We start from the raw sequence: 14,332 nt of genomic DNA, 5'->3' as shown, positions 1-14,332 counted from the left end.
CGTAAATTTTAATTGGCAATGTATTCAAATCAAATAAAATCGTATCTCTATTTAATGTGGTATGGTGATTGCGTAAAAAAAGAAACAAAATTGGAGCGAATTGTAGGCCTTTATAAGCAGAACATTTTGTTTAAACTACAATCTACATACATATATGTACTCATATAATATATTATGTAATAATCAATACCGTAAACTTTGTAATAATCTCGCCGCTAAGTAATCACAATATTATTAACACATATCAATAATCATTACGATCATTAACAGATTAACTTCCACCAATCGAAAGCGATGTACAATTGCTTCGTATATATACAGCAGAAGTTTCAACGTGTAAGTACTTATCAATATATTAAAGATATTATTTCGAATGAAACAAGTGTAAGTCTTTTGTAATCGGACAGTTCTTAAATTGATATAAATGCCCGCTTTAAGGTGAGCTAAAAGCGGCATATGCATTATATATAATTTAATACATATCTGTACGCTATTCAAATGCACTTATTTAGCAACAAATTGATAATATAATAAAGTATATATAACGAATAATTAAATATACATCTATCGTTTTATTATACAATAAGATATTTAAATATTTGCATCTTTTAAACATATTTAAATAACTTTAAACGATTTGTAAAATAAATATTAATTTTATCTATTTTTTTTTTTTTTTTTTACTAAACTATACTTGCTGAAATTAATACAATTACGTATAATCATGCTATACGATATTCAATTCTTATGTGAATTAAAGAAGCGATAATAGTGATTTCGCAAGCGAAATCTCTACGCTAAATATTCTTTATCATAGTGTAACAATCGATAATTTTTGGAGCGGGAGATAACGAAATATTAATAATAACGAGAAATTTACACGAATATCACGATTTTCTACTACAATACATCAATTTCTTTTTGCTAAACGCGTCGCTTATTTTTAACAAAGGGATAATATGGCATAGGATAACATATGATATTTGAGCTAGATCATTCGCGAGCCTAAATTACTATTAAGCACCTCTGTACGATTTTCATTAATATTGCCAACATGTTTATTCCTTCCGTATTAATTTTTTATTCGCGCAGGCACTTAACACCGGATATCTTTTTCTTCTGGCGCTATTATATTCTAGCCAAATGATGTTTATGATATGACATTTCCCAATGTTTTTAATTAGCCGCTAATTAACTAGGCGACTTTAACAATTGACTGAGTGTTCCTTATTTTATATTAATTATACTTCGAGATCATCCACAAAACTTCGTAGCTGATATTATTAACGGAGCCAAAGCTAATGGCATATTAGGAATACGGGAATGTTTTTATTTTTTTTTACAACATAAACATTTTTTTTTTATACGTGAAGTTTACTTAGATCATCTAAGAAGGATTTCGGTGTAATTATGTGCGACGAACCTAAAGTGAAATAATAATGTAATATTAAAACAAATTCAATTATATACACGATAAATTTTTAATATATGACTTACCAATTATGACTTCCCAATTTTTTAAAGCGTTTGTAACTTCGTAAGCGCATCGAATTTCAGAAAAGCAAGCACCTCCAACGACAAAAACGATTAATCTTGGAACGTTCTTAATAGTTTGTGAACCTTTGTCTTTATGCCAATGTCCATATCTCGCACTAAAAAATAATATAATGTTATTTTTATGTATTTTATGTATAATGTATTATGTTATGTTTATTAAAATTATAAAATGTTATTTGTATAAATTTTTATACTATTATACCTAGTTGGAGCATGATATCCCGAACTTGCTGCTCGTCCAGCCAAAAAAGGAAAATGTTTAGAATCCAGTTTATCTTCAATAGCGTCTTCCATAATATCTTTCATAACTGGAGTCCAACGACTCATTTGATAAGTTTGTTCTGTAATTCTTTCTTTACGTTGTACGGTATATAATTTTTTACGATTGCCACCCTATAAATAAATACGATAAAATAAATTTTAGAATTATATATTCGTAACATGTATGCATTATTAATAATTGATAAAATAAGATATTTACATCTACAACTATGTTAATACCAAGATTGGCCATGTTTACTATAGTTTGTTTATCATCAGGAGATATTTGAGCATGATGAACAAGACGATTAAGATTTTCTTCAGAAATACCATTTTTACTAATAACATATAATGCAATAATTCGTAATTTGTCTAAATGATGTACAGTTTGGTCAAGTAAAATTGGAGTAATATTTTTCATTTGATCTTTGATACGTTCTCCTTCAGCATCTGTACCCATCGCTAAATCCTAGTAAAATGATAATGCATATGACACTTAATAAATGAATTAATAAATGATAACGTTTAAAAAAGATAAAATTACGTAAAACATACTTGCTCTACTTTGCATAGTTTATCTACATTTCCTTGGTAACGTTTCATACAATCTTCTGCTAATTGTAAATGTGTTGCATATTTACTTAATTCTTTTTGATATTGTGGCATTTTTTTAATCATCTGTGAAAGGTCCCTCATACTTTGTTTGTCTCCTTGTGGCATTCTTTTTGATTCTGTGAATTTCTTTAAATTTTTAGTAACATTCCTAAAAAAAATATATATTATGAACATATATTTGCATTTTTTTTAAATTACTTATTTTTATTAATAGAATTCTTATTTCTATTAATTTTTTTTATGAATTTTTAAATTATTCTACTCACTGTGAAACTACAGCAATATGCTGATGTCTAAGATCTACCCATAAATCGTCATTTTCATCTAATAATACTTCCTTTTGTACTCCTGCAGATGCCTCAAATCTTATAACAAATTTTTAATGTTAAAATTAAAATATAATTTGATATTATTTATAATTATTGTAATTCTTACCTGTAAACATCATTCTCAATATCTAATAAATCATATGCCATAGCTTGTAACGTTAATTCGTGTAACAACGGTGAAACACAGTCAAATCCTCTGTCTAGAATAAGCAATTGAGAGCGTGCTTTTTCAGGTCCTTCACCCATCGTCGGTTCATCTGCTTTGTAAGCATCTAATTTTTGTTGAACCATATGTGCCAATTCCAAATTTCGATCAAAATCGCTATAAAAATAAATTATATTATAACTCTATAATAAGTTGTATTATTAGATAAAATTTTAATTATTATTTCAATTTAAATGAATAGAAAATATTATATTATATTATACCTTCGATATCTAACTGATGGATATTCTCCAAGAGTAGCACAAAGTGTCGCGATCTGTTCAGCTATTCTTTCCATATTGGCTGTTCTCAAGTTGGAAAAGGAAGCATTATAAAAGCAAGCAAATGTTTCAGCTGAATCCAAGGAGAAGACCTATTTAATTATGTATTTGTTTTAATATTATCTTTGCACTTTTTTTTTTACTATTATATTAATTAAGCGATTATAATTTCATGTATTAGACAGTGCAATTAATAACAAAATATACATTATATATATATATATACGTATATATAGATCAAGAAAGAAGATTAATAAAATATTAGTAACTAATAAGAATAATAGAGAATTGGATACACCGAAAAGAAAAATAGAAATTGATGCAAAAGGAAAAAAAGGAACATACAAGCTAAGGTAATCATAGAAGTCTTTCGCCTACATTCTACCCCGCAAAATAAAGAACTGAAACATACGGAGAAATTTTATTTGAAACTAATAAAATGGTAACTATCGCGGTTTGCAACTAGCAGCTATAATTTTTTTTTTTTTCTTGTTCGTCACCTGCGATTCATAAGGCAAGAAAGCGATGTTGATCTCTTTCAGGGTTTTGATCTTTTTAGCGGCGAGAGACTTGCAGAGTTCATTGAACAGCTCCTCCGGACACACTGGTTGCGTGCAAGCATGAATGCATTCCGTCGTTAGTACGTGCTTTATATGTGAGTATTGTACAAAATAGGGGGAATGATGTCCAATAATTGTGTTATCATGATTATCGCTGGTCGAAAAATTGGAAGATAGGTATGTATATTAAAATATAATAAGAGTATTATTAGAGTGGTATTTATAAAGGACGCTGATTATGTGTATGTTCATGTATATATCGGTGAATATATATATGTGCCCGTCACCACGGAAAACGTAAAGTTGTCAGACATTTGATATCTCAGTTTCCTTTGCTTTACCTGTTCTTCGTACGGTATGAAAGCGATGTTGATCTCTTTTAGTGTCTTTATGCGTTTAGCTACCAGCGAGTGACACAATTCTTTGAACAATTCATCTGGACATGCTGTAAAGAGATATACTTAGAATTTAATATTGATTGATCAAAATCGAAAATACCGGATTGCCCATTCTTGTACAATCTTTTTTTTTTTTTTTCAATTTCCTGTTTATTAAATGTGTAGAAAAAAAATAAAATCAAAATTGTGTGTTATGTATAGGTGAGATGCACAAAAGTTAAATTATTTCAATTCTTTCTTATGATAATGATGTTTATCTTAATCAAAATATAAAATGCAACCTACCTTCTGTGAAATAAACATGGGCTACTTTGTAAGAAGTCCTGGTAGGATTACTGAAGTCTTCGATTAATTTTTGGACAGAGGAATTGCATGGTGTGATCAGGTAGATTGCCTCCATTGTGGGTAAAGGTTCCCGTTTCTTGTTGATATCTTCTACTAAAGTAATGCCTTGTGCACTGATATCATGCATTTTACAACACGCAGATACCATCCTCATGGCCAGTTTATCAACTACTAAAATTCGCCATTGAACGCCAGAACTTCCGGTCTTCTTCTGTTTGATGACTTCATTCATAATCTCTAAAAGAAAAAATTGAAAAATGATTAATATTCTTATGTTACAATATAATAACACTTTAAGTATTCAATTTTTATTTTATTTCATATTAATTAATTTTATTATATTAATTATTAATATTAATTTTTTAGAATCTGTTTTGTAGAATCTGAAAATTAATCGATCATAATTTTATTTCGATCGATCACATGCATTAGCATATAATTTATAAAAATGCAATAAAAATTTTATTCATAAAAGGGAACAATATAAATCGAATATATAAAACATATTTATTAAAATAATAATAATCAGATTGAAATTGTTTCAGGATTATGTTTGAACGATTCAAAATTGAATGAGAAATCTATTGGCGCTTTCAACACGTATTGATCGTTCTTACAAGGAATGACGTCATGCTACATGATCGTATCTAAAAAAAAAGGAGCCCCATTTCACGCAATATATAGAAAGTAAAAACACTGATAAATTTGTGTAATTTGATGGTTATCAAATAAAAAATATTTTGTCAATGATTGTATATCACAAGTGTTAAGATTTCATTATTACTTGGAAATCATTTTATAGAAAAATATATATATTAATTAGATTACTTGATATAGATATATATGATAGAACAACATAATAAATATGTTTAAATTTAACAATGCATAATTATTAGTAACTTAATGAAAATTTAAAATAAGAAATAATTATTTCTTAATTATTTTAGTTTAATTATCAAAGAAATAGGAAATACATTTTGTTTATGTGCTTGTTTACCCCTTTTATATAATGTTAAATCTATAAAGCATGCTAATAAATTTAGTCTTTTATATTTTATGATTTTGTAAATTCGTATTGATGTTTACTTTGTTTATAATTTGTTACATAATTACACATAAATGATAAAAATTAAAATAAAAACATATATGAATAAAATATATTTAAAAATCAATAATAGATCTATATATGCAAACAGATTCTTTCTTTATTATTATTAAAAATAAGAATCGTTAACTATTAGAAATTAAGAATTATTATTTACTTGTGATATCATTAAACTTTTACAATCAATAGATTAAAAATCTGATAAACGTATATGTTGATAACCTCTATGTTATTTTATTATAATAAGATATATAATTTTTTTAAACAGAATACGAGCGTAATGCAATTCTAAAACATAAATTTGACATTTCTATCTAGCAGCCGCTTCATAAACGATGAAATCATCATAGCATATACGCCCTTTGGAGGTTACAGATTATGACAGTTGTACAAATGATATGATTGTCATATAAAATAAATCTATAAGATTCTTTCAATATTATTATATAAATAAATTTTGCAAAATTTTGTTTTTATTGTAAAGAATTATATTATTTTTTGTTACTCACTTTGACCGACTTGTGCCTTGAGCGCCATTTTGCTAGTAACTGACTGTATGTTTCGTTACCAGGTGGCGTTTCGGCAACGAAGAAGCAGATAATTCTAGAATTATCTTATAGTTAATGATTATCTATAGTAATGTTTCTCTAGTAATATTCAAATCGATGATACTAGATTATTAATATAAGTGTTTAATGTAATGAATTATTTTATTTATTTAATAAATTCAATTAATTATTTATTTCAGAAAAATAAATTGTGTAAAATTTTATTTGAAAAATACTATAAATAAAAATGATCTTTTATGATTTAATATGAATATTTTTGATAATAAGAATTTTAAAAATAGACGAATAGAATATTGCAATAGAAATTGTATAAAGAAATATATTATAAAAATATAATATTATTTATATTTATATTTATTATGTATAATAAAAATAAAATTATATAAAAAAAATTATTTTATATAAGTTATAATTTTATTAAATTTATAACTTGTTAATTAAATAAGTACTAAATCGATCCTTTGCTTTGTATTTTCGATATATATCGAATTACCAAATATCAATTTATCTCGAAAATCGAATTTTATTTTGATTATCGAATATCATTTCAAAACCTATATTCAGACTATTCATATTTATTGTAGGTGTATAATGAATTCATTGTTTTTGAAAAATTCATAATTTATATCATTAAAACAGTTCATTTAATTATACACAAGAAATATGCAGGATAAGCGCACCACCTGAAAGCGAGAGGGGATGGCGACAACGCTACGCGAGAGAGAAGGAGAAAGAAGATCGGCTCAACGAGGACGTGAGAGGGTTTGTTCAGTTAGTTCGGATTTGTTCGCCGGTGTATGTGGATCGTGTCGACGATTTGCGCGCGCAACACCAGTGTGTACGCTCGCGCTCGAAGGAACGACACTTCGACATTTTTGCGTTTACTTTCTTCGTGATTTCGTGTATCGCTCCGTCTGCGCGCGTTTCCGTGTTGGATTCAAAACTACGCCGGTTCGTTTTGCGTCGCGTTGCGTCAATGCACGGAAGAATGTGTGTCGCGGATATTGTTTAACAGTGATAATACGTTCTGACTACGGGCTGTTCCATTCATTTTCTTATGTGACCTGTGTACTTGTGTGATATATTTTTGGTACTCGGTGTTCGGCTGCAACGATCTACGATGAAACTGGAGTATCCTTGTCGCGTCGAGGGTTGGCTGAACGTTTGTGGTAAGTACGATTTCTTTATCTTTCTTTTACTATTTCAAACATATCTTTCGTGTACACGATATTTCGTGATTTCCTGGTAAATAACAGGACAAAAAAGATAAAATTAAACGAACGAGGAGGGAGGTTATGTACGGTTGTGTACAAAAGTGTCTGGTACAGTGAACCTTCCAGATGCACGTGCGCTCTGCGCCACGAGAACGCTATTTCGCTCATTTCGCTAGCCGGCACTCAGCCGGGTCCACACGCTTCGTTGCATAACAACAAGTGTAGTGGGAGTCTGTCATCGTTCAGTCATACAGAAACTCTCAGTTCCCAAGAATATCGTACGCTGTATTTCGCGATAGTCTCTCCGCGTTTATCTTTCAATAAACAAAGTTGACAGACGAAGAACGTTTTTTTTCTCCTTCGCAAACGAAGAATGTTTCTTTTGTATTAGCATTTGTTTGACTTACCAATCGTTTTAGCGCACAAGCTCTTAATTTAGAATAACATTTATTTGCGTATTTATCATTTCTCTTTTACAAAAATGGATCGTGCTCTTTTCTTATTTCGATTGAGATTAAAATACTACACTTGCTACTAGCAAGTGTGTCGAGTTACGTAATATTCCAACGCCCATTTCTAGGTCACAGGGTAAAGTAAGGATAAAAGGAAGTAAACTTGTTTAAACTTTCTTTACGTTTGAGAGATTGCGGAAAGATTTCTTTAAAAATTTCGTAGAATAAATACACGTTACCATAATTTTCTTTATACGTTTTTTTTTTTTACAAAAAATTTGTAAAATATTTTGAGACTCGATATAAAATATGCTATACATAACTGTATCAAAACTAAAATTTTTAAAAAAACATTTTTTTTATTTTTTCATATTCGCACATTTCCACGTTTACATTTTCACTTCTGTCTATGAATATTGTACGCTTGTATTTTCCCAAACTGTTACTTATATAATTATTCTCGCTATATAAACAAAAGAAACAAGATCGATCGAAAGAAAATAGGAAAAAATGAGAAAACTCGGGGCGCTGTGCATGCTTTATGCTGTATGCAATCCTTTAGCACAAGCGTCGTTAAATTTGACGATATTTTTTCTGTCGTTAATTTTCACAGGATGAGGTAATGTTTGATTTTTACGACTTTGACAAGACTCGTTTCGTGACAAAATTCATTTTCAGCCTGACATGATATTTCCCAAGCAAGTCGGAATTGTTGACATTTAAACATACGCGATGAACACGTATCGTATAAGATACAATAAATCGAACGCCATCGTGAGACCACTCGAATGTCTCTGGTGGAACGACTGCTCATTATAAACTGTTTGAAATAATTAGGAGGTCCCGTTTCATCAATGATTCATCAGAGTAACGTTTCAACGTTCAACTCACTTATTTATTTTTTTTATTTTCTGCCATTGGAAATGAATTTTTCAATTAAATTATTAAACATAATCATTCATTTCCATCTGTAAATTTCTGATTTCCAAAAAATACCATTATCGAGTAATATATATTGTTTATAAACGCAAATGTTTAATTGGAATCCGTGCCCCTCGTGATCTCCCTTTTATTACGTTTCGGTTCGTCGAAAATTATTCAAATTTAATTTCTTCATCAGAAATTCGTTCTCTCGACACCATATTAAAAATAAATCTTTCAATTATATCCAAAATTTTAACGAATATTTCGACTACCTTGGCGAATTTCCATTCGTAACGAATGGAACGTGCGTATTATTGCGAGATAGAAAACGGTTATTGCAGTTATCGCGTTGCATCGATTATCACCGATTGTTTCGATATCGATTCCCTCCGATTTTCGTTTACTTGGTCGCTCTTTCCACCCTTCAGGGACTTGAAACGTATCGAGAGGCCGGTCTCTCCTCTTTTTTCTTTTTTTCTTTTTTTTTCTTTCCCTTCCGCTTCTTTACTCTTTTCCCCCTCTCCTCCCACTCGACGTTTCCCATTTGCATCGAAATGAAAACATACCTATTTGGTGGCCTTCGTCCCAAGTCCCCTTTTGTCTTTGGTCGAATGGACGTTCCTTGTACTCGCGAATTCGTATACACGTCGCTGTGTATTTGCCGCGAACATGCTCGTTTTCACCGTGCACCTTTGCTCTTTATCCGGTTCCTCTTACTTTTTTCCGTCTCGAGGACGGAATCAACAATGAAGAAGGAGGACGAGGAGGAGGAGGATTCACCTTGTGCAATTGTGCCAACATTCGAATGTATTCGAATGTAGCGATAATCGCGTGATTTCGTAACCTCGACCAAGAGTTTGGTTCGTCCTGCTTCCATCCTTGACTCGTTCGATCAAATCACTCACGTTTATTTTTCATCGTAATATCGATCACACCTGTCGTCAAAAATTTATCGTAGTTGGCAAAATTTTTTTGTCATCCCTCACGAATCATAAATAATTAATCAAGACCGTCGAGCATCATTGGTTATTAGTTCGAAGAAAGAAAATCTTAAGAGCGAGACGGCCATTTTTCGAAATCATCAGCAAAAAGAAAAAATGTAAAATAATAATTAAATGATGGCGAAAAATGTATACACGCGAACGAGAAAGAACCAGTTTTCTTTCTTTTTTTATCCTAGCCCCAATTTGTTCGATCGAACAAGCGTTGAATTATCTCGAAACGAGATCAGGATAGACTTTTCTTTCTCTCCCCTTTCGAGTATCGCCCGAATCGTTCACTTTCCCCGCGGGACGCTCGTATTTTATCCCGTTTCGTTTGCATGAACACCCGTTTGCAAAATAATAGAGAGCCTTTTTCTGACGGGTTGCCCACGTAAGGCGCAGGTTGTTTCTGTACTTACGCCAAGTCAGTACTCGGCTCGAATCGAGATAAATCACGGTGAAAACGGGGAATATTAACCTGTCGTGTACATCTTGGAAAAGTATACGACGCGCTTATGTAACGTGCCCCATTCTGCCCCCAAACTGAGGACGAAACGCGCGTGTAAATTCTCGAGCGAAAAACAAATTATTCGACTTATCATTCCATAAGTTCTCTTTTTTACTTCTCACTCGATGAATAACCGATCTACTCTTCAACTCTCGATACGTACAAACTATTCAAACTTTCGTTATCTTCTTCCATAGCTGCGAATCGGAAGTTTCTACCATATAATGGATATCATTGATCACACAGAATTAATTCCTCTACGATCCACACACCTCTACTCGAGGGATGCAAATTGAACTCTTTCCTACCTTTCTTTGAACACGCTTTCGTTGAAACGCGAGAATATAGATAGCATTCACGCGATCGTAAGTTTCATACAAACGTGAGCGGAAAAATCACGATAAAAAAATGTTATTCCACTGTGATATATACGATAACATCTATAAATAGATTAAATGGGAGAAAAAAAGGGAAAATAATTTTTTCATTCTCTCGCGTAGTTATACAGGTCATCGCCCCGACCGTCATTTTGGCTCTTTTGGATCGCATAGGATCGCGTTGGATGAGAAGATCCGATGATGTTAAATAACCGGGATCGATTTAATCCTGCCATAACGGCCGCAAAATACGTTGCCTCCAGTCACGTTTCCCTTTACTCCTACACGATCTCGACCCGTTACGCTCTCCTCGACCGGCAAATATAAATAATTGATTTATTGCATGATTTACAAGCATTTCCATACCATACGCGCTCCGCTTTTACCAGATACGTCCGAAGCTCGCATGCATGCACAGTTCGCGCCAAGTTTATCGCAGGCTATTGCCGTTACTACTTCATTGTGTAATTGCATCGGTGTTCCTGGTAAACGATATCGCCAGCTGTAACCGCGATCGTAAAAGCTTGAACCCGGGTTCACGCCGTCTCCCCTCCTTTTCTTCCCCCAATCTTCTTTGCCGAATTTCTTTCATTCATTTCTCTTTTTTTTTTTTTTTTTTTATTTTATTTCTTTATTCGTCAGAGATTTGGGTTTCGAAGGATTTGTTGCCAAGTTTCATTCGAGAAGGGAAATTTTCAAACGGGAGCCGATCTGAGAATTCGAAGATTTTTTCCTTTATGTGACGTTTATAGAGTACTTTATGATAAGTGTTAATCGTCTGTTCTCCTCTGTTCAGAAGTGAATTTTACGACGCTCGCTACACGTGTTCGCCGACTTTTTCTTTTTTTTTTGTAATCTGTACACTTTTTCATGAATCGAATCGATTCTGGTTTTTCTGGTTTCATTCTCGATTATACACACTACACCTTTCTATAGTTACAAATGAATTCCAGAAATTCTTTCTCGTTCCTGATTCCCGTTATCGCGAAAACAACTTCCCACGCATCCTTCTATAATTCCAATTCGAATTTTCCAAAAATCCGACGTGAGAGAATTATTTAAACAAACCCAGACGAGATCGATCGTGCAAAAATATCGGCAGGCCAGCCTTAAAATTAGAGAAATATCGATCACACCATCGTCTCTCCCTCTCTCTCTCTCTCTCGTTTCATCAAACGTAAATTCTAGATTCAGACGAGCCTCGATCGATATTTCCGTTTTCGTAGCCTCGATCCTCGAAAAGTGTCCCAACATATATATGTACACACACACACACACACACACACACACACACACACACACGCGCGCGCGCGCGCGCGCGCACGCACGCACTTACGCACGCACGCACGCACGCACGCACGCACGCACGCACGCACGCACGCACACACACACACGCACGCACACACGCACGCACATACACCAATCACACCGTGTGTACAACCTCGCGATAAACGAAACGAAAATGAAAAAAAAAGGGCAGAGTAAATAAGCGATAATAGTAAAAACTGGACAATCCTGATCGGTCGGTTGACAAAATACGCGTATTTACGGGTACCGGTTTTTGGTAAATGACCGATTCGCAAAACTCGAACTCGTCACCGCACACCCAGATTATTTTTGTATATCGGTCGAAACAACGAAAAGAATCGGCGCACACGTTGACACGGATACCGCGATTACATTATTTAATAGGATAACGAAGTTACAGCGTGAATTATCGCGCTGCGCATTCATCGGGCCGAGAGAAGCGTGGGTGAGAGCTTATTGTTATGCGCGAGCGCATTGCAATTCATTTGTTTACTTTTCGCGTTACGCAAGCGCCCGATTAATTTTAGAGCTAGATTCAAAGGATCTCCTTTTCCTCTTCCCTGCTCTTTGTGTCTCGGCCACGTCGTTGTTCCTTCTTTCCTTCTTTTCTTGTCTCTTCGCCTTTCTCTTTCTCTTACTTTTTTTACACCGCGTCGAATTGTCGAGGCGGATTAAAAATTCTGGACGCTGGATCGGTTTGAATACAAGTTTTAAAGAATGGGGCGACGTGGAACGTATTTGTAATTTCGCAAAGATGTTGACTTTGAGAATTTTTTTCAGCCCGCGTATTTTCGAGTTCTCCGAGTTCTTTTTCAATAGCCGGAAAGAAAATAACGATTTTACGATCCTTTCCTTCATCGTCGTTCCTCTTTTTTTTTTTTTTTTCTTTTTTTTTCAAATAAACGTTTTTCGTTCTGCTTAAAATCCATTTCCAGCGAAATTCAAATTAAATAAATTAATGCAGAATCGATCGAGTGGAACGAGAATATAAACATTGTTGCATTCTATGTATGCTCTTTTTCTCTAATGTAAAAGTAATTCAAATTAATAAATGCAACTTTTAATCCCGTGCAACGTCGTGTATTAAAATTATCGCCAATCCGTGTTGTTACCGCGTTGAAAATGGAAATAAATATTCCCAGATTATATCGGCGCGTGTTAATCAATTATCCAGAGTTTCTTGGCCGCTTGTTCGCTTTATTTTTTCGCCCGGCCGTGTATCGATCGTGGCGTGTGGGTTACACGGGCCACACGATTTTGATAACACGGATAGAAATTGGTGGAGCGAAATTGGTTGCAGGTGTACACGCGGCGTGTAGATCGGTCTATTCGAGCCACTTTCACGATTGATCTCGCAGACTCGTTTCATACCGGTTTAATTGGCCGAACGCGATCGAATTGAACCGCGTAGATAAGAATATTACACATACCGTAGTTGACACCAAGTTCTGTATGCTCATCGACTCGTTTCTTAATTCACTCAATAATTAGGTATTCGCTTGATACGAGAGAAAATTTTTGCGAAAATTTTCCACTCGTATTCATATTTAAACCTGTCTAAACAGTTCTTGTACACCTGTTCCTATAAAATGTTAAAAATGTTATATATTTTTATGATTTAACGTAGATAATGATAGATAATTTATTATTGAGTGTATGTAAAATGAAGAATTATTTCATAAAATTTCGTCCAAATTTATTTTTATATAATTTCGAGGTTGTCAATTTTTTGTCATATCCGATCGAAACGAAAACATCTTTCTGGGAATATGTTTACGAGTTAATTTGCCGTTTTAGTAAAAAAAATTTGAAAAATAATATATATAAGATAAATTTCATCCGCGTCTCAATCCTTTGATCAATGATAATCTATATATATATGTATCTTTTATTTATTTATTTTATTTTATATATACACACACAAGCAGAAACTTTGAAGAATGCTTGGAATGTAATACCAACATAAATATATGTATTTATAATAATAAAATGTAGGATAGAGACATACGCAGTGCAAAGGGTTAAAATTACGTATAAGGTATATCGAATAGAAAGTTGTTATCGTATCTATGAGAAAGAATTTAGTAAATAGAAACTGTTGAATTGCGAATTAAGTGTGTAAACAATCTCAGAGAGTATTCGTTGTATGTTGTATTTACATGGATGGTTAGAAAAGTCAAACCGATCGATTTCATTCTCTAATTTTTAATTTTGCCGCCGGAACGTGTCGATTAGCTGTTAACCATTCTCCAACTTCGTATCATTGTTATTGAAATTGATTTATGCAAAATGAAATTTCGAGCACGATTAAAAAAAACCAGGCTTAAATAGAGATTTTCAC

The 14,332-nt window shown here is 32.8% G+C and overlaps 1 protein-coding gene across 2 annotated transcripts; it reads right to left on the bottom strand.

Moving 5' to 3' along the window:
* Positions 1–90: 90 nt before the first annotated feature.
* On the bottom strand, positions 91–6,227 carry Rop (Syntaxin-binding protein Rop). Of its 2 annotated transcripts, none has more exons than XM_012495009.3 (11): positions 6,166–6,227; positions 4,492–4,788; positions 4,150–4,253; positions 3,192–3,340; positions 2,869–3,084; positions 2,700–2,798; positions 2,374–2,581; positions 2,039–2,287; positions 1,760–1,950; positions 1,498–1,652; positions 91–1,423 (listed from the first exon to the last, which is right to left on the bottom strand). In XM_012495009.3, the coding sequence occupies exons 1-11, from the start codon at positions 6,191–6,193 to the stop codon at positions 1,362–1,364; spliced, it is 1,758 nt and encodes a 585-aa protein (XP_012350463.1). In that variant the 5' UTR covers positions 6,194–6,227; the 3' UTR covers positions 91–1,361. The 2 variants fall into 2 exon arrangements, with proteins under 2 accessions (XP_012350463.1, XP_003690893.1); XM_003690845.4 differs by lacking the exon at positions 4,150–4,253 and adding an exon at positions 3,749–3,852.
* Positions 6,228–14,332: the final 8,105 nt, after the last annotated feature.

This window comes from Apis florea, unplaced genomic scaffold (genome assembly GCF_048593485.1).
Source record: "Apis florea isolate Af1SG1 unplaced genomic scaffold, ASM4859348v1 contig_3158_pilon, whole genome shotgun sequence".
Taxonomy (NCBI): Eukaryota; Metazoa; Arthropoda; class Insecta; order Hymenoptera; family Apidae; genus Apis; species Apis florea.
This window is presented reverse-complemented; position numbering and strand designations above follow the sequence as displayed.